The 20,935-nt window shown below is 41.8% G+C and overlaps 1 protein-coding gene across 1 annotated transcript; it reads left to right on the forward strand.

Moving 5' to 3' along the window:
* The first annotated feature begins 583 nt into the window (after nt 1-583).
* On the forward strand, nt 584-18,596 carry snx21 (sorting nexin family member 21). The gene is made up of 6 exons (XM_079517949.1): nt 584-801; nt 4,730-5,071; nt 10,602-10,807; nt 11,850-11,991; nt 12,854-13,019; nt 13,754-18,596. Exons 2-6 carry the CDS (start codon nt 4,759-4,761, stop codon nt 14,265-14,267), a joined length of 1,341 nt encoding a protein of 446 aa, XP_079374075.1. The 5' UTR covers nt 584-801; nt 4,730-4,758; the 3' UTR covers nt 14,268-18,596.
* The last annotated feature ends 2,339 nt before the right edge of the window (nt 18,597-20,935 follow it).

Raw genomic sequence — 20,935 nt, forward strand, 5'->3', positions numbered from 1 at the left:
TGAAGAGTTCCTTGAGGCAGGCCTGGCAGGAATGGTATGGAGCACTGATGCAAGGGAGACCTCCAGTCTTACCCACCCATAGGTTTCTTCTTTCTAATGTTTGATATGGAGGTTTTTGATTAACTGAGGTCAAATGCACTCAATTTGCCTGGCTGGATGCTATTACAGCTGATCAAAAACCTTCTTTAAAAAAAACTATCAATTCATATGAACAATCATGCATGATGCATGACTCAAATATTCTATTCTATTCTATTCTATTCTAAATATATTCTATTCTATTCTATTCTATATAATTCTTTCATAACAATAGTGTAACGTGGACGTGGTGCGGTGCCATTCAAGTAGTTTCGTCCATATGATTTTCATGAATGATGCGCGCCCCCTCCATGAACCGTGAACACGCCCATCGTGCCCGACAGAACCGTACACGCGATCCCACACAGCTGCCACACAGAACTTGGTGAGCTATCAAATATTGTGTCACGGTAGACAGGTCAATGTCGCGTTTAATATTCCCGGAAACCGGAATATATATATAGAATATATACATAGATCACTGGTCAGTGGTCACGTGATACATTGTGACATGTTACAATGTTTGTCATGACATAATATTTTAAAACGTTTTCGTCAGAAACCCTCAGAAAGTAGCGACCTCTTGAGTCACAGAATTAAACAGATCACCGCCGTTGGTGCAACAGCAGAGAGACGGGCTGACTCAACAGACAGGGCAAGCGTTCTATAAACATTAAACCACGATGGAATATTATTTAACATTAACGGACTGGTTGGAGTGAGGTGAGTTGCAATATTCATGATGTGCATGGTGTTCATAAACACCGTCAGTTTACTAACCTAGTTGGTTAGTATCCCAGTAGACTGACTGTAGAAAAGTTCACGACTAAACTATCTAGCGTTTAACTGGTGTAAGTTTGTAACTTATATCTCCTTAATAATGATGAGCAGCTGAGTTAACTCTCCAACCCAACAACTCGTATCACTAACTACTAGGTTGTTAACCTAGTTAAGTGATCAAATTTATATTAGATTGTTGGGTAGATTAACTTTGCACAACTGTTACTGTTTAAGGCGGTGGCAGAGGCTAATCTGTCTGAATAACTTTGGTTAAAGTTTGGTAGACATGGGTGGGTTTTGTTCGTTTAGTTAAGGCAAGGAATCAGGATAAGAGATGTCATATGAGAGACTTTAATCTAATCTGTGTATAGCAGTCAAAACATAATTTCATAATGAATTATAGTATTGTTGCAATGGAAGAGGCGTTTAGATGAATAAATCAGAGGGAAAGGATTAGGACATGAGGCTTACATTAAACTTGAAACAGGAACAAAAAGTTTGATTGAGTTGCCAACCACAGATTGACCAATATACACGGATGATGTTGTGGTAATTATGTCAAATCCTCTTTAAAATTAATGCATGATTTCAGCAAAGCATGCACTAGGCTAAATCAATGTGTCCATGCTAGTGTATTGTTTTATTCTGGCTAGAGGCTGATGTAACTGTTGCATTATTAAATGTGTGACATTGTTTCCATCAGTGTTGGCTTCCCAGTGCTGTAACTGGATCCAGCTCCACTGACCTATACTGGAAACCTCTGATTGACCCAGTTAACAGTTGACCTGTTTGTTTTTCTAGCAATCTGTCTATATTTGTTTTGTCAATCTGTCTGTTTTCACAGTCTGCCTATATGTTAGGAATGGGCTGAGAGTTGACAACAATTAGATTTATTTTTATTTGTATTAGTTTAGAATATTACTCTCAGTCTCATCTATGGTGACTTTCTGTTTGAAAATGTGAAGGACTTAGTTTATGCTCTCGACTCATTAGGCAGCATGATAAAGCAGTTATTTATCTCTGCCATGCAGGATAGAAACTGGGATGTGCAGCTGCGTGAGTTTCATTTCCTCAAGTTTGTGTGTGTGCTGCTGGCAGGCAGCTTCACACAGGAGTGCGGTGTGGGATTTTGACAAACTAGATGAAAAAAAGAGAGTGCAGTGCAAAAATGTGCAGTGTCAACTGTGTATGTAACACGTCTATGATTGTAGAGGCGTTATTTCCAAGGAGTGACATAGTATAACAAAGTATACAATTAGGATTTAGTGTTATCTACAGTGGTTCTCAAACTTTTTAATGTCAAGAACCTCTGCAGTGTTTTTGCAATACGCCACATGATAGTATACCCCATAACTCTGACAGTGAACAAATGGAACCAAATGGACCTGTATGGCTCCATTGGTTTCCATTTGTTTGTACACTGTCAACGTTGCTGGAGACCCCCTGGAACCCTCTTACAGACCCCAGGGGTCCATGGAGCCCAGTGACAATGACAATTAAGACAAAACAAGACCGAGTGTAACGGTGTGGCTCACTGGCTCCCAATGATGACGTCAGTCAGCTCTAAATTTCCAGGCCCCAATTGGACTGACTATCATCTTAACATTAAAGTTAAATATTTAGAGCTTTGGTGTTTCATAGAACAAAATATTCTGTGGGTCTTGAATGATTAGTAAAACGGTGGTAGTGTGTTCAAGGTTCACTTTATTTGTCATTTCACATGTTTACACATATAAAACGAAAATCGTACTCAGGACCAGCAGTGTATATTTAAAACTTATCAATAAAAAGAATAAGCATAAAATGCCAAAGTGCAGTGCATTAAAACTGAGCAGCATATTAAAAATCACACCCGTGTGAACTGAGTGGTGTAAGGTCTTATATAGACTGATCAGCTGTGGTCTGACGTGATGTCTGACGTAATGAAATCACACCCGTGTGAACTGGGTGACCATAGCAACCATGCTAATTTTTTGGTACGAACAGACAGACAGACAGACACGTAAACTAACAAAGCCAGTTGTAGGAGTAGTTTACACCACTCAAAGAAACAGCTAAAGTGCATTTTATTTGACTTAAGAGTTCAGTAGCCTGACAGTCCCCGGATAGAAGCTGCGTTTGAGCCTTTCAGTCCTGGCTTTGATGGAGCGCAGCCTCCTATCCGAGGGGAGCGGGGTAAACAGTTCATGGGCTGGGTGAGTGGGGTCCTCCATAATGTGAGCTGCAGTGCTCTTGCACCTGCTGGTGTAGATGTCCTCGATGGACGGGAGACTGCTGTGGGTGATCTTCTGGGCGTTTTTCACCCCCTCTGCAGTGCCTTCTTGTCAGCAGCAGAGCAGTTCCCATAGGTGATGGAGAATGTGAGAACTATACTCTCCAGTCTCCACCACACACCTGTAGAACGCCTCCCGCACTGAGGTATTGAGGCCAGCTTGTCTCAGCCTCCTGAGGAAGTAGAGTCGCTGGTGGGCCTTTTTTAAGATGTTTGAGGTGTTTGTGGTCCACTTCAAGTCCTCTGAAATGTGCACCCCGAGGTACTGTACTTGAAGCTAGGGACCCTTTCCACCATAGCTCCATTTATGAACAGGGGGAGGTGGGGGGCATGGTCTCTTCCTCTACAACCATCTCCTTCGCTTTCCCCACGTTGATACAGAGGCTATTCTCTGCACAACAGTCCACTAGGTCTGTCACCTCCTGCCGGTATGACGACTCATCGTTGTGGGATATATGTCCCACTACAACCGTGTCGTCTGCAAAATTCAAAATATGACTGCCCGGTTGTTTTGCTGAGCAGTCATGTGTGAACAGCGTGTACAGCAGGGGGCTCAGGACACACCCTTGGGGGGAACTGGTGTTGAGGATGACGGGAGAGGTGCCGTGGATCTTGACAGACTTGGTGTTAATCCGAGCAGCAGCAGCTTGTTGCCAAGAGTCTGTGGAATGATGGTGTTAAACGCAGAACTGAAATACAGAAACAGCAGCCTGACATACGAGTCCCCCCCCCCCCCCCTCCAAATGGGTGAGAGCAGTATGTATGACAGATGACACAGCGTCCGAAGTAGAGGGGGGGGGGGGGGGGGGGGGGGGAGTGAGGGTAATGCAGAAACATGCATGTGGCCCGTAGAAGGTAAATATTGTAGCTTACTAGCTTCCCAAAAAACTGTCAGCCTCCCAAAGAAACTTTGCTTCCCATCATGCACATGTGCACGGTGGGACGCTCAACAGCGCCACGTTGGTACCCTAAACATGCATGCATGCATGCATGCATGCATGCATGCATACATACATACATACATACATACATATTACATACATACATACATACTGTACATACATACAGTACTGTACATACATGCATGCATACATAGCGTATTTTTTTAAATAGTAGGTCGGGCTGTTATTATGCTAAATCAATTTGGACCCCAGGCGTTTATAAGGCACCGGCCTGCACCGGGCCATTATTTGGTTACAGTTCCTGTTGAGCATGTTTTAGTGCAAAATGAAAAGGTATGATAAATAGCCGGATTTTTGTTTTTAATTTAATATTGAGAATAGGGGAGCTTATAGGCAGCTCTGCTGCTTATTTGAGTGTATTTTCAGACAGTTCAATACTTAGAAAACTTGTGCTTGGTCTGCTCTTTTTACCCCCCTTGCCCCCTACCCCCCTTATACTGCTAAGTAGATCTGTTATTTTTGGCTAATGTTCCCGTCAAAATAAGGATGCTAGAGTTTAAGTGGTTAATGTAAAAAATAAATGAAATATAAAGTTCATACCACACAAAATATATTTGAACAATCGCTAAGAAAATAATCCATAGTTTGCTGCCCTATTATGTGTGATTTTGACCCCTCTTTCCTCCTGTTTCTCCAGCCCCACCTGGTGGCCAGGAGGAGGCCTGCATGGCATCTCGGCTGCTGGACCGACTCAAACGCTCGTTGTTCAGAGACGGCCAGGGGGCGGGGCCCGAGGGGGTAGAGCCCGACCAACCAGGAATTGATCCGGATGGCGGAGGAGGAGGAGAACACTTCCTGGAGGACGAGGACCAATGGGAGGCGGAGCTGGAGGAAGAGGAGGAGTGTGTGACGGACAGGCTGGTTGGAACACTGTGCTTCGATGGGGGCGGAGGCGACGAGGAGGAGGGGGAGGGGTCAGGAGTGGACAGCGACTCTGACTTTATGGGAGAGTCCATGGAGGAGGTGCTTAGCAGCACAGGTAAGACACTGTGGAGGCGGGGCTTAGTTGTGGAGGTGTGGCTTACAACCTGTGAGGCATGATGAGAGCTTTATTTTAGTCTGTAAAACATGTGACAATGGCCCAACTCCTGTAAAACGACTTCTGTAAAGCGAAAGAACCCCCGCCCAGTAGGGGAGGCCTGTAGATATTTCTAGCAGAAAGCCATGACGGCTTATTTCTCCATTCTGCGCCATCAACTGTGGCTCCATCGTTTCCTTGGCAACCCAAGTCATTGTGACACTAAACAATCCAAGATTAAACTGCTATCTATTTATTGTTTGACATACCAGAAGGAAGCCATCAGACAGAAACAAAGTTGCAGGCACTCAGTGACGGATCAACCCCTCTCAAGGCCCTGGCGCTTCACAAAATCAAAAGGCCCTACAGATTCAGCCAATTAATGAATTAATTAATTAACATGCATTTCGCCGTTTAGCGCATATCCACTACTGCCTGCCCTGCCCGCTGACAGCCTGACACACAAGACACAGCCGCACTGGGCACAGCCTTTCCAACTTCAGTCTCTGCTAAACTATTATGTAAGGACTAGGAGATTACTTTATGGTTATTAATACATAACATTAAACATGCAGCAGCATGTTTTGTCTAAATTGTCTTTGTGGCCAACAAATGTAGCTACATTTGCAAACAGTGCTGTTGACCATGTTGTTACAAGGTCCATATAACGTGTGTACCAACAGACAATGCCAATATGCTATATTAATATTAGAACGTTTTAAAGACAGATTAATTATTGACGACAATGCAACCAAGTTGTGGTGGGTGCAACGTCACTGAAAACTTTCATAATAGCAAATTAGCAATTACATTAATTTACTCACGAGTGCTGAAATCGTGAAATGGAGGATGTAAGAACACACTTTTGTTGCATTAGAGCAGGGTAAATATGAAGTTTTGCGCCAAGGTCTTGTGTTTATATTCCTCTTACATAGGCTGTAGGCTATGTTATTGTCGCAACAACAACACACGTTGGTCGGTCTGAGAGAGGGGGCCTTCCTGAGCGAGGGGGCTTCTGACGGCGTCGCTTACTCGCTTCCCCTCTGTCGGAGGAGGAAGCGACGCGCAGCCGTCGGGAACCCCCCCAGGCCGACTGCCCCCCTCTTGCTGCTAGTATCAGGCTGCTACAGAAACTGTCAGACGAGAAGACCAAAAACACTAGCGGGGGTTCCTGTGTTGCGTTATATTTTTCGACAGAAGCAACAGTTGTACCTATAGTCTCGTACCGGGCCCTGCAAGCTTCGGGCCCTGGCGCTTAATTCCATTGTTAGTCCGGCTCTGCAGGCACTGCCTGCCTGTGAGGACAAGCACTTTCAACCATATTGACACATACAAATGAAATATATTTTTTATCAGATTGATAAATACATATTTATTGATGAATATATTTTCAATCTATCACATGCATTCCGTAGCCCCAATAGATCACTATCTCTCAATTTCAGGGCCAGGGATCACCACAAGGACCCTTTTCTACCAGTCAGTGTTTCCACTGAAAATTAATTGGGTTATTTGTTTCATAATAAAATAAAATAAAATACTTTTCTTTCCCTGAATTGGGAACCAAAGTGGGCATGTCACTATTCTGCAGGTTGGAAGATGCAGTCAAGACATAAACAATGGAAAAATCATTCAAAAAGAAAAGAAACTGGATGACTATTGCATTTGCCCTGTGAAATGGACACTTCGACCGGTCATATTTGACACATTGATTAAAATGGTTCTGTTTAAAACTGGTTTAAATGCAAGCCAGTTCACAACCGGTACCGTGAAAGCACCAAGGTTCCAAGACAGAACCAGTTCTAGAACCAAAGTTATTTGGTGGAAAAGGAGCGTTAACCCATTAAGGACAGGAACCACTTTTTTGTAACAATACCTTTTAGGACTGGAACCACTTTTGGGGTAGTTGTTGCTGTGTGCTACAGTATATAGCAACATACATTTGTTTTGTCATTTTTGAATAAATATTTGAAGGTTTTCACTCAGAAAACGTAGTCAGGATTTAGAAGGCGTTTTTAGAATAGGCCTCAGTCCTAAATGGGTAACACTGAGGGTTTTCCAGGGTAGTTTGGGTCTTTGGGGGCCGGGTCCCAGAGACAATATCAAATCACTGCAATAGATGTAGTTAAAGGAGTAGTTCACCCAAAAAATTACTTATTTTCTATCAATTACACACCCAATGAAGCCTTGAATTCATGGAGATTTCTTTTGTCTTTGTCGCATTGCTAAGCCAATACTTTGATGACAATGATAATCTGACAATGACACTGATACTTTGATGAAAGATGCTAATGTCTCCTAGGAATGCGACAAAAAAAAACTCTCCATGAATGTAATTTATAGAGAATAAGTCATTTTTATCCTCATACTACATAAAAGCTGGTGAATGAATGTTATCATAACGGACGATTTAAAATCAGTTTTTTGTCAATTATGTAATGTCACAGTAGCAGAGGGTGGGTGCATTCAAGAACTGCCAGCTCTGAATCAATCTGGTCTTCTCAATCAAAAACCAAAGACCACATGACTGACCACGGATCAAATGACATGATCATGTTCAGAGGTAGCTTTGTTCTGTTTTGTGAGCTTTGTATACTAGTCTCAATTATGCAGTAAGAAAACAAAAGGCTTGCATGATACGAACACCACAAACTGCACACCTTCTGTGACAAGTATACAGTAAATGCAATAAGATAGGACTGCAACAATTATTTGAACTAATCAATTTAATAAAAAAAACATTGATAATTTAATACAATTATCTAAAATAATATTTAAAATAATAAAATAATATTATAAAAAGTAAACAAATTGCCAAGAAGGTAATAAACAGTTGCAGATACGAAACAAAATACAAATACACATAATTGAAAAGGACAATTCACAATGAAACTTCTTTCTAATGTGGTCTGTTGTTTCAGTGGGAGCAATGGTGGAAACACAGGTCTAGTTTGTATGCATTTTAAGATGTGGCTTTTTGGCCTGTTCAGGCATGTTCTATTATGTTGGCTAATTACCCCACTGTCCTGCCCTGCTTTCTAAAGATACACAAGGACACCCCTCCTTTAAATAACTACTTTGTTCCAGGGACGCGAGAAGCAAAGACACCCGAACGCCCGGTGTTATTTAATCCATTTCAGGGGTTCCCAAACTGTGGTGCGTGCACCTCTTGTGGTGTACGAACGTCCTCTAGGGGGTGACATGAAAAGGGTAATGGCCGTTTTATGGTGTTTTTAACACAAACGGCAAAATCCCGTAAAACACGGTTGTAAGGAGATGTATAGAGCAGCTGTGGGAGTATACAGCATCTGCATGTCTCTCAGTGCAGTGACATTCTGTGATTATTAATAATCATATTACAAAATGTATCATTTTTGGCCAAATACAACAAGACTGAGCACTGGTGGTGCGTCAGCCAGGTCAGGAGGTAAAAAAAGTATTTTTGAATAGCCAACTATTGAATAGGCTGGTATAGCCAACTATTGCTCTCTCTCTCTCTCTCTCTCTCTCTCTCTCTCTCTCTCAGAGAGAGCTTTTTGCACAAAGAGTCAATATGAAATTTAAAATGAAGGTGTATATCCAACCAAAAGCCAAGGTATTTATAGCACTCGATCCACTCAATGGGGATTCCATCTAGAGTGGAGATATTCACTGGGGCTGCAATAGCGCTTGGAGTGAACAACATGGCTTTGTTTTTTTTGCCGTTTAGCAGTAATTTGCTATAAACACAACACGAGATCACAACAGCCGTATCGGTATTCGGTATCGGCTAACACAGAAATTGTGTTATCAGAATCGGAACGGGAATGAAAAAAGAGTATCTGGACATCCCTAATATATATATAAATATATAGTTTTAATAGATTAAGCCGGTATACTACATTATAGTGCTGCACAAACACCTATGCAATCTTATTTTGTGAAGAATCGTGAGGAATCGTGCAGCACTAGTTGGCTGTCCAATTCATTTTAGTTATTCTTATGTTTGTTTTTTATGAATATTTTCATGGGAAAAATTAGAATCGTGATCAAATTCTTGTGTAGGAAAATCGAGATTCACATTTGAGCCAGAATCGTACAGCTCTACTACATTAGTCCCACTGATCCAAGTCAGAGCACAACCGGTTGATAATAAAAGTGCTCTGAAAATGCACATGGCCCAGCCATCTGACCACTTAACGGGTCATGTGGTCAAGTATAAAATGCCACAGATGCTTTTCCAGTTTTCCAGAGAAGTGTCCTTTTGCACACCTATGGCAACGGACAAGTGCGTCGGGGTAATGAACTTGAATAATGTTTAAAAAGGCAACAGGGAGTGGGAGTCTTCACTTAAGTTATTCAGTGTACAGAACGTTTCTGTCACTCGTGCTTGATGCCTACGTTTTATTCTCTGTATCTTTGAGGAATCCAATGATTGATTTATGGTGCTTTGTTAACAATGACACAGTGGTACAACTCATGATCCAATCAGTGTGTGAGTTGTTTGAAGGGCCTTTTGCCATGAGGCTGGTGATGATGAGCACACATGGTAGCACACATGATAACGGTATATCGTCTGTGTTCATTAATCATTATGATTTTATCGTGCAGAAATAGCAGAAATAACTGATCTACAAGCTCACATTGCATCACATCATCACAATGCATCTTGAACTTGTAGATCTGCTATTTTTGCAAAAACAAAAAAGCACACAGACAGACAGACAGACAGACAGAGGGAGGAGTTCCAGCAGTAGGGGTATAATAAAGGTCTCCGTTTAACAGCAGGGTCGCTTTGAATTCTAGTTTGGCAGATTTCCTGCTTGGCACCAAGTGTTACTTTTGAAGAGAATCTGTTTATAGTGTTTAGTGCCCTTTTTCAACTTACTACACCTCGCTGTGAAGCCATTTCTGTAACACTAAACTCCAGCCTAATAATGTTTGATGGATCTCTATGGATCTCTATGGATCTACTCACTCCATACATCATCGCTACAAATGTAGCCATTATTCGACAACGTAAGTAAAACCTTTTTTGACGACATCATTATTGACAATTATGCAGCTGATGTGTTCTGATTTTTAACCATTCCCAACCTGGCTACCTATACCTATACCTATTTCAAACTTTAATCAAATCTAACTCTTTCAAATTGTTTAAGATTCTGTACCGAAAAACACATTACCGGTATAAATACTAAATAATATAGAACGATTAGAGTGAAAAAGAAGGAAGGTACAATATGGCTCATGGGAGAAATAATTATTTCACTCTTAAAATATGTAACCTTCTTTCCAAATATTGTTATGAACAGAATCTAATGTTTTATGGCCACGATTCACCAGGAGCCTGGCTTGATTCCTTGCGTAAGACTCTTAATCATAAGGATTTTCCGAAACATCTATGGAGAAATGAATGGGATTTCTATCTGTGGAACCTGCGCCGGTGAAAAACATGGCAGCCACTATTATGCACAATTACCACTCTCTCTTCATCTATCTTTCTCTGTAGAGACCAGTCCAGAGGGCGTGTCTCCCCCAAGCTCCTCCTCCCAGTTTACCCGGCAGCTTCAGGAGAGTTGGAGGAGCCTGCGAGGCCCCGCCCCTTCCTGTAGAGCGCAGAGTGACAGCAACGTCTCCTGCAGATCGCAGGCGGACAGCTTGTTGTTTGAGGTGACTGACGCCAGCGTGGTGCAAGATGGAACCTCCAAATATGTGGTGAGTCACAACAATGAATATATATATATATATGACAAACAACACTAGCCTTTTGTATAAGTCACAAGTTCAGTCTCCTTCAACAGTGGTTAAAGTGTGGGTAAAGATGTAACAATACAGAAACCTTGAACTAGTAGGATTGGTAGATTAATAACATCATGTATTTTTCTTTGCATCGAGTGCTATGTAGTAGCCATGTTAGATGCTGCTTCAATAACCTCTGGTCATGGAAAATAGATGATCTACAAGCTCACAAGTCACAACACATCACTTCTGCTACGGCATATTTTCTACAGGTACACCTTTATCCAAGGCGCTTTACATAGAACTGGCAACTTTGCGGTTCCCATCCGGTCACTCTACCCCTGAGCCACTGCCACCCCACATGCCAGTGCCTCCTTTTGCTTTGCTGCTGTTACTGGAGTTCAGACATAGATGTACAGTATAAAAAATCAGATGCACAACACATAGCTATAGGTCTGTCACAAATATTACATAATCTCCTAACTGATATTTAAAATAATCGCACTACATTTTTGCATAATGGCTATAATCATTTCCATGTTGAAAAATGAATATATTTTCCAAAATTGTGGAATCTACAAGCTATTTTACATCACTGTATGTAAGCCACTTTGAGAGTTCTCTCTGTGAGAAGTCCTGCGGTATATAAACTAGATAACTGTGTGGGCTCGCTGAAAACCTGCAATGTATATGATGTACAGTAAAAAATTCCAATCAAGATTTGAATGCGTTGTTCTAACAACGCTATGTGTTGTTATAGCAACCACAGATAGCACCTCTGTGTGAACCCTGAAAGATCTGACTCTACCTCATGCAAAAACCTTTACAAAATAAAAATGTGCAAAAAGAAAAAGCACAAATGCCTCCATAAAGCTGAACATTTTGAAGTTTGAACTAGATTTCTAGCACAAAGTATGTGGAAGTAGTTAGATGCCAAAAACTAGACTTTAGAGAACTATTGTATGCTCGCTGGAGCGAGCCCACAATAAAATGCACTTACTTACTTACTTACTTGCAGTTATACACCATCCATGTGAGCCAGTCGGGCGGTTCAGATAAGACGCCTGCTGTCATCACCAGACGATACTCGGACTTCCAGAGACTCCACAGCACGCTGCGACGGCACCATGGAGACCACATGGAACGTGTCTGCTTCCCCCGTAAGAAATCACAGGACAAGCTTCTTTCCATTAAATCCATTCTTTACAGCTTTGTACATTAGAGGCCTTCAGTGGATCCTTGGTGTGTTTATCATTATGTGTATTGTTACCTGAGTTGGTCCGAGGAGACAGTACTCAAGGTTGATACAGAGATAAACACTGTGCACAAGGATGCTAACGCACACCAAAATCCGTTTTAGCGGTGCCGCCCCACGGGAGAGAACTTGGAAAAGGGAATATTGAAACAACAAGAAAGTGGCCGCATGATACAGAGATAAAAGCATGAAGTGCTTGCATGATTAGGCTGACCTAGGATCAGATTACTGCAGTGGATTATACACAGGATTTTGAATTTATTTCTTTGCTGCAAATGTGTACCAGGCTGACAGCGGAGTTGTGAGTTGTGAGAACTATACCTCCATGTGATCAAATGTGCGTGCACCACATGTGATCACCACGTGAGATCGTGGGTTCCTTCTTCTTCATCGAAAAGAATTGCTTAGATTCCATTATGGAACAGTAGCCTATACTGGCATGTACTGGTAGAAGAAGCAATCTTGTAATCATTAGGTTTGCCCCAAATTGCTAGGTCCACATAATGCTGTTTGTTGACAGGGTCCACACATTTCACAGGTCCATTAGAGTTTGGGTTTGTCATTTTGGACCCATGAAGAGCTCTGCTGCTGTGGTTCTCAAATACATTTCTGTTGAATAATTTAGCATTTTTCTAACTACAATTTGGGGGTCCTTGACATGACAATGTTCCACTGCCCTACTGTACATTACCTACTGTTCATTACCAGTCTCACCCACATGTTATTGTATCCATAATTAGCAACCATTTTGTGTATTGTGTTGCTAGGGAAGAAGCTGCACAGGAACTTCACAGCGGAGACCATCGCTAAGCGGAGCAGAGCCTTTGAGCAGTACCTGTACCACCTGTGTTCTCTGTCTGTCCTGCGGAAGGCGCTGTCGGTCAGACACTTCTTCTACCTGGCAGACCTGCACACAGGACAGCTGCTGATCAGGTAACTCATGTTGATTGATTGATTGATTTGAAGTATTTATTAACAGTTTGTAGAATTACAGTACATTTCAAACACAACTCAATACAAAAACTGTTAACTGTGGACGACACCATAAAGCATTACACTTGTTTACAATAGGGATCACCGTTTTCAATTCATCAAAACATTTAGAGACGTACAAATATACACTTCTATATAGCCAAAAACAATTTAATCCCTTGTTAGTGCCAAATATGGGTTGCACATGGTTTGTTGAACTTGAAGTATTTGGTATATTGGTGGTGTATCGAATCTTGTGGTCCAGACCCATTGCAAGATGCTGTTCTGTCGTCAACCCTAAGCTATTTCAGCCTGTCAAAGTGGACAGGGGTGAGGTGGGTTCGGGGAGTGAATGTTAATATTATTAAAGTCATACTGTACACTCTCAGGCAACTTTTACAATTAAACAAAAGTTATTATCTCGCGGCAACGGACTGTTGCCTCCTGCAATTTTCAAGTGGTTGCGTCATACAGTCTGGGGCACGGAAGCTATGATCATGAGCAAGCAATAATGCGGATGTGAAGCCTCCTCCCCACTTCCATTTTGTCTTTACAGTCGCACAAATTTATCCTAATATAAATAGAAATCATTTAAGCATAATAATCATTAGATGACTCAAGAATGAGGATATGGATATAAAAACGTATACATTTTAAAGGTGATTTAATCGTATAGTGTTGTGTTGTATTGTCAGGGTGGGCAGGTACCAGGAGGCCGTGGGACCGCTGTTCAACGCCAAGTCACTACAGGTCAAACTCGGCTGGGCCTGTTACTACGGCAACCAGAGTCATCACCTTGCCAACCAGGGACAGTCCGCCCATTGGTTCTATACCCTGGTCGCCTTGGCGACCTGTTTCCAGGAAATGGAACAGCTGGAGGAGGCTCAGGAAAATTGTGACCACGCCCTCCAAACCTTAACCCCGCCCCCCTTAGACACGCCCACATCCACGCTCCCGTCAAACGATCAGCCGATCCCTTTGGCTGGCGACGACAAGCCACGCCTCCATATGCACAAGCCACACCCGCTCCTGGTCCCGTTGCTGCGGGCGGTGGTGCGCTTGTCGTGGCAGACGGGCAAGGACAAGCGCCAGTGGGAGGAGCTTCTGCATCAGATGGAAGAGGAGTGGGCGGGGCTAGACAATCAGTCAAGCATCAAAGAGTTCCTGGTCAAACACAACCTGCAGGAGGGGACTGAGGGAGAAGGCTAGAACACACACACACACACACACACACACACACACACACACACACAGACAGACACACAGTCACTATCTATCCTAGCCTATTGTAGTCTTATCATGTACATAATAGAATCATGTATTGTAAAGCCTTACAGAATAGTTTATTGTAATGGATGTAAAATTTACATTCATGCTTCTAGGCGCCAGGCGCCAGGCAGTGTCACGTACCTCTGGTAAAATGAACGGTCACAGATGAGGCGCTTCATTAAATGCCACATACTCTGATTGGTTGGGAAGATGACATAAGCTCTGTTGCCAGGGAGATGCACAGGACCAATATTCACTTCCATGTTTAGGTTTGCTGGTGACTCTGTCGGTGAGTCACAGACAGTATGATTGTGGTTGCTCAAAGCATTAATCAACGTTAAGCCAGGGTTTCTCAACCTGGGGAGTGGGACCTGAAAGTGACTCATGATATGTCATGATAGAACAATAATTGTATCAATTCATACTGGGTACTGCCAGGTAGTCAATGGTAATGATTGCCAGATTGGCTGTTACAGTGTTTCTTTTTTTTTCCTTTTACTATATTTTAGCCGAAGGCTCATTTAATAGTCAGTAGGTCTGTGTTTAAAAAGGGAAAGAATTGTGCTTCGCATGGCATTATATTTAAGTTAATGATAAGCTTTGATGTTGTTATGAAGATATAATGATGTGTAGGGTGATGGGCTAGGGTTTGAACTAGAGGTAATAGAGACATAAGAGATGAGGGACGTGAGTAGACATTGTAGGTGTGATTTACGGCGTGTTTAACGTGTTTTTGTTTTGTTTTTTAGCAGTAGGCTCTGTCATCAATGTAGTCCCAGATTTTCAGAAGGTTCCAGATAATTTTCCCATAGCTTGCATTTGACTGCCTCTGCAGCATCAGATTGGAACAGGAAACACGTTGACACTGTCACACGTGTTTCCACTTCAAATCTGATGCAGAGCCAATCAAACGGAGCTATGAGAAGATAAACCATCATAGGAAACGGGTACGCCACCTTCTGAAAACCTGGGGGGATACAGTTATGCACAGAGCCTCATTTTGTTTCTTGAGAGCTGATGGCTCCCAAGTGCAATTCCACACAGGCACTGATGAAATCAGTGAGTCTCAGCCGCCACTGTGGGTGTGGCATTGAGACTTCCTCTGTGATGTAAGGCCTAGAGTGCACATCTGGAGAATGGGGGCCCTTAACACTCATTGCTAGTTTACAACCCACGTGGGTGACGGGTTTTGTTAGACTCACAGATGTTTCGCAGTATCCCCACAGGCATATGTTTAGTAAATCAGTGGTTCCAGGGGGTTCCCCAGGAAAATGATTGATAGTTATAGGCACCAATTTTTTTCTTTTACAGGTCTGTAACTCCGAGAGTCTACAAAAGGGTCCATTTGGTTCCATTTGTACACTCAGAGTTATGAGATCACTTGGTCTAATGCATAGCCAATCGGAGAACCCATCGTCAAAAAAAAAGGGAAAACAGCGCCCTCTTTTCCTGGAATTTGACACTGCGTCAACAGTGGATTATACACAGGATTTTGAATTTATTTCTTTGCTGCAAATGTGTACCATTGGTACCAAATGTGTACCAGGCTGACAGCGGAGTTGTGAGAACTATACCTCCATGTGATCAAATATACGTGCACCACATGTGATCACCACGTGAGATCGTGGGTTCCTTCTTCTTCATCGAAAAAATTTGCTTAGATTCCATTATGGAACAGTAGCCTATACTGGCATGTACTGGTAGAAGAAGCAATCTTGTAATCATTAGGTTTGCCCCAAATTGCTAGGTCCACATAATGCTGATTGTCGACAGGGTCCACACATTTCACAGGTCCATTAGAGTTTGGGTTTGTCATTTCGGACCCATGAAGAGCTCTGCTGCTGTGGTTCTCAAATACATTTCTGTTGAATAATTTAGCATTTTTCTAACTACAATTTGGGGGTCCTTGACATGAAAATGTTCCACTGCCCTACTGTACATTACCTACTGTTCATTACCAGATTGAACAGTAGGTAGTAAAACAGCGCCCTCTTTTCCTTGAATTTGACACTGCGTCAACAGTCTGTCTTGAGAGACTAATGCATAGCAAACCAGGGGTCCTTGCAATTAAAGGTTTGAGAACCACTGTTGTAAATGAGTGGAATATTTAGTAGCTGATCATGTAGACTGGTTGGTTGTGTCGCACTCTTTGCACTTTCCTGTTTGAGTCTCTGCTTTGCCTTCAAGCTCGGTTCATCTCATCTCAAATCTGCCGAAAATAGCAGATCTACAAGCTCACATTATTTGTGTCTCCAGCCGCGTTTCTAGTGTCTCTCTCTCTGGAAGAGGTTGCACATGAACTCCTCAACAGCACTGAGGCGCTCCAACACACGAACACTCTACAAACATCAACACCACACTGTTTATCCAAACCACACAATATCTCCTCTCCCACCGACGTCATGTGTTCATTTATCGACACTCGACAGCCAAACAGACTCCATTTGATTCATTTTACCTCCATTAGGATTAGGTTCACAGTCATCTTCTTACCCCACCACCATGAAAAAGTTCCATAGGATCCAGACATTTTTGGTTTTAATGCCACCTGATGGTGGATGTGTTTAAATGTCGACTGAATACTGAACGCGTTGTGACGCAGGTTTGTGAGCTTGTAGATCTACTATTTTGGCCGAATATTTACCCCATAATAAAGATGCCTAGGTTCATGTGGTTAGAGAACAGAAGGAATAAACAAAGAGGGAAAAGTGAAGGAGGCATAACAGAATGAAGGTCAAAGTTCAGTTAGTTTTTGTTGGCTGACCTCTAATGAAAGGCAGTGATGAGAAGTTTTTTATCTTGGATTTAAAAGTAGTTGGTGCAAGTCTCTCATCCTCTGGAGGATTGGTACAACTTTGTGTGCCATATGAGACGGATATCATCAGTGGTCGAAAATGTTATGTTTTACTTAAGTATCAATCCTGTAATGCGGACATACTCTGTACAAGTAAGTCCAGTATTCAAAATTTACTTGAGTAAAAGTACAAAAGTATTGGCAATTTGGCATCAAAATGCACAAGTACCAAAAGTAAAAGTACTCATTAGCCATTTCAGAAGTGTTCAAACTATTTTGGGAGCTTGTAGATCAGCTATTTTCAAATAGCTAAAGTATACATACTGTATAGGGCTGAAGTGGTTCATGCAGGTTTTCTAATAATCCAAATCTACAAAGTAACTAGTAACTCAAGATTTCAAATAGTGGTGAAAAGTATAATATTTGCCTCTGAGATGTAGTGGAGTAGAATTAAAAGTATTGAAAATTGGAAATATGCAAGTAAAAAATACCTCAAATTGTACTTGAGTACATGTACTTTTGTATTGTCCTGAACCTGAAACCTTCCAATGGATCCAATGTACCGGTAGTTATTACAGTATGTCGTCACATTCATTAGTTCAATGTGAAACGTGGGTCAAGAATAGCAAAAATAACAGATCTACAGTACGAGCTCACAACACTATACTGTACAACACAATACCACAACATGATGTGAGCTTCTAGATCTGCTATTTTTGCTACTTTTGCATTTACAAAACAAAACAAAAATCATTAGAAGTTGAAGAATGGTCATATAAGGTTTCTGCCCGACAGTGACAATCAAAACTAATCCACTTAGTGCAAAAAAACAACAAAACTATTCACAATTTTAACACAATCTGGCATGATCTGGATAATTTTAAATATGAATACAATGCTTTGTAGAATTTTGTTTTATAGAATTAAGTTGTAACATTTATCATCATGTAAAATTCTCATGTATTGACTTGCAGTGATGGATACAGGTGCACCGATCTGCTACAAACAGAATGCTAAGAGGAACGTATGCTTTTTGGGCTGCATCTATCGATTAACTTTTTAGCGATTTATTATATCAATTACCTTTTGGATTAATTGAATAATCGAGAAATGCATATTTTGAATATACATGTATACATCAACAAACAAATTGACTAATTTGGTTTGTCAATTAAGCCCTATTTTATATTTTGTCATGTAACGCTAAAATGGCTAATCAACAAGAATCGCAACGTGTTGAGCTGTGAGCTTGCTGTTTTAGTTATTTTGGAAAATTGTTTTATTAAAATAGTATATATATTTTTATAATTGACTGTTTTAGCCCATATGCATTCTATATACAATAATGTGTACATAAGACTAACCACCTACAGACTAACCGCCACATACACACTCCAAAGTGCCTGTTTCCATGATGTGAGTGAAGTTTAGATGTAAGCCTTTGTTTAATAAAGTGCATCATTATTCTGACTGAACTGCTGCTGCATTTCTGCTCATTTGAGTTTTTGTGGAAATTAATTTAAGTTACAAGAAATGCTCTGACTGCCAATCTAGCTGGTTGAGAGAACCAGATAATCTGAAAACATCATCCGCATTGCGACGTGTTGTGAGCTTGTGGTCTATTATTTTTGGGCTAATGTTCCATCAGAATAGAGATTGCTGGGTTCATGTGCCCAGGTCTGATGTAGAAAAACAAACCGCAAACATCTGTGCAACATCAGTGTTTTATTATTACAGCAATGAAAAATATAGAATCTATCATTCTTCACAATAGATCTGTTGCACTGAAGCTATGGTCCATGGCTGGGAGTGTGTACTGCAGTGCTGGAAAAGTAACTATGTATATTTACTCAAGTACTAATGTATGACCCCACCGGCACCTTCCCGCGACTCCACTGGGGATCCCTCCCGCCCCATAGTTTGAGAACCTCTTGCAGCAGAGTCATTTATTAAATATAGATGCCTTAACAGACAACGTCACTCTGATAAGCAACAGCATGCGCGCGCATACTGGCAGCACAAGAACCCTGCCTCTCATAAGATGCAATGGAAAAGTTCTAACTGCAATCACGTGTAAAAAATGCACCATCAAACTTTCAGATGCTGCTTTTCTCCCAGTGTGGAGGAAGAATGATTAGGATTTCTATTGTGATCTCTCGCCTTGAAATAAATCTATAATCCTTGGTTTATGTTGTGTTTGAACAATAATAGCAATTAAAATCAGTTGTCCTCAAAACCACACCTCCAGTCGCTGTCATAAGAACAGGAGGTGCGCTCATGAAGAGCCTGTTTGACCATGGCTGCACGCACACCTGCATCCCATCAAGTATAATTTATGCTTCGTCCCGTGATGGTGTCGCGCACGCAGACCTCTACGCTCACAACAGTCGCATCCGCGATGCGATGTGAGCTTGTATATCAGCTGTTCTCTGTGCGCAATACTGTTGCTCTTTGAAGTATAAAGGTCTCCTAGGCTATACGATACGTTCTATGTTGAACTTTAATAAAAGTGTAAAGCAGCTTCAACCGTCCATTCTGATTCTGTAGTGTATGAGAGACAGGATGAAACAATATTGAACCAATGAAGTATCAACAAGAGCTTGTGGCTAAAGAAAAATTAGACTACATTGGATCTAGCCCAAGATTTAGACTCGTAGAGTTTTTATCGAAAAAAAACTCTACAAGAGTCTAAATCTTGGGCTACATTGGATCCATTGGAACAACACAGGTTATCTTTTCCCATTTGTTTTGGACATACAAGGTTTCTATCCGACTGGACACAAAACAGCATAAAGTGTGTTGCCACGCTGCCCCCCAAAGGCAAACAGAAGTTGAATTTCAGGCAGGGCTGGGCATTACATGGTTATTATTTGGATAATAGTGATATGAGGCTAGATAAGGACCATAACATCGAAAGTGGTGTCTTTTCCTGCTTTAATCACTATGGGTGATTAGTTCACCGAAACACCTTTTCACGATTGCTAAAAATCGACATCACACTCCCTTATCTGCATTAGACTCTGACTTTCATTCTTTTAAAGAATTTCTTTACACTCTGATGTCAATTACACATCACCTTGTTGTCCAAACACTACACACAATGTTCAGTTGGTGCACACACTTCTCACATCAAATCTTAAAGCATCAACCTACAACACACAAATAGTCAAATCACTAAACATTCAGGTCTGGTGAGCAATTTTCTATCAGGACTGCAGCATAAAAGGGGCTTGAGAGCCTCTGTTTTGTTTGGTGAACAATGGAGAACCTTGAAGAGATCGACAACCAGAGAAGGAGAGGGGTAAGAGTGAGAGGAGGAGGGGGTAGAGGAGTAGATGGACAGAGAGAAGGAGGAGGAGGGGGGGGGGGGGGGGGGGGAGGAAGACAAGGAGAAGGACTAGGAGGAGGAGGACATGGTGGAGGAGGGGGGAGAGGAAGAGGAGGAGGGAGAGGTAGAGGAGAAAGAAGAAGGAGAACGGTCATATCTAATAAGATTCGGACAACTGTGGTTGACCATGTGCTCAATCATAGTTTGACCATAAGCGAGGCTGGCCAGAGGGTCCAACCCAATCTCAGCCACTACACAGTTGCTGGTGTAGCCTAGCCTGGCTAATAAACCAGACTAATATCACACAACACTGTCGCGGTATATTAGTCTGGGCTGGCTCCACTTGGATTTCATTTCCCGGGGGGCGGGTTCAAACATTTTCTCTTTGACGCAATTGGTCAGAGCTACTGTCAGTCAAAAGTCTCAAGCATTGAACGTCACTGTACCAAAGCCCGCCCATATTGCATACCGTGTCCCGATTGGTCC

Source organism: Electrona antarctica (genome assembly GCF_951216825.1).
Source record: "Electrona antarctica genome assembly, chromosome: 2".
Lineage (NCBI taxonomy): Eukaryota > Metazoa > Chordata > Actinopteri > Myctophiformes > Myctophidae > Electrona > Electrona antarctica.

Coding starts and splice junctions, on each gene's coding strand:
- snx21 (XM_079517949.1), top strand. CDS start 4,759: ATGGCATCTCGGCTGCTGGACCGACTCAAACGCTCGTTGTTCAGAGAC. Junction 11,992..12,853: donor GGAACGTGTCTGCTTCCCCC/GTAAGAAATCAC, acceptor TTGTGTTGCTAG/GGAAGAAGCTGCACAGGAAC. Junction 13,020..13,753: donor ACAGGACAGCTGCTGATCAG/GTAACTCATGTT, acceptor TTGTATTGTCAG/GGTGGGCAGGTACCAGGAGG.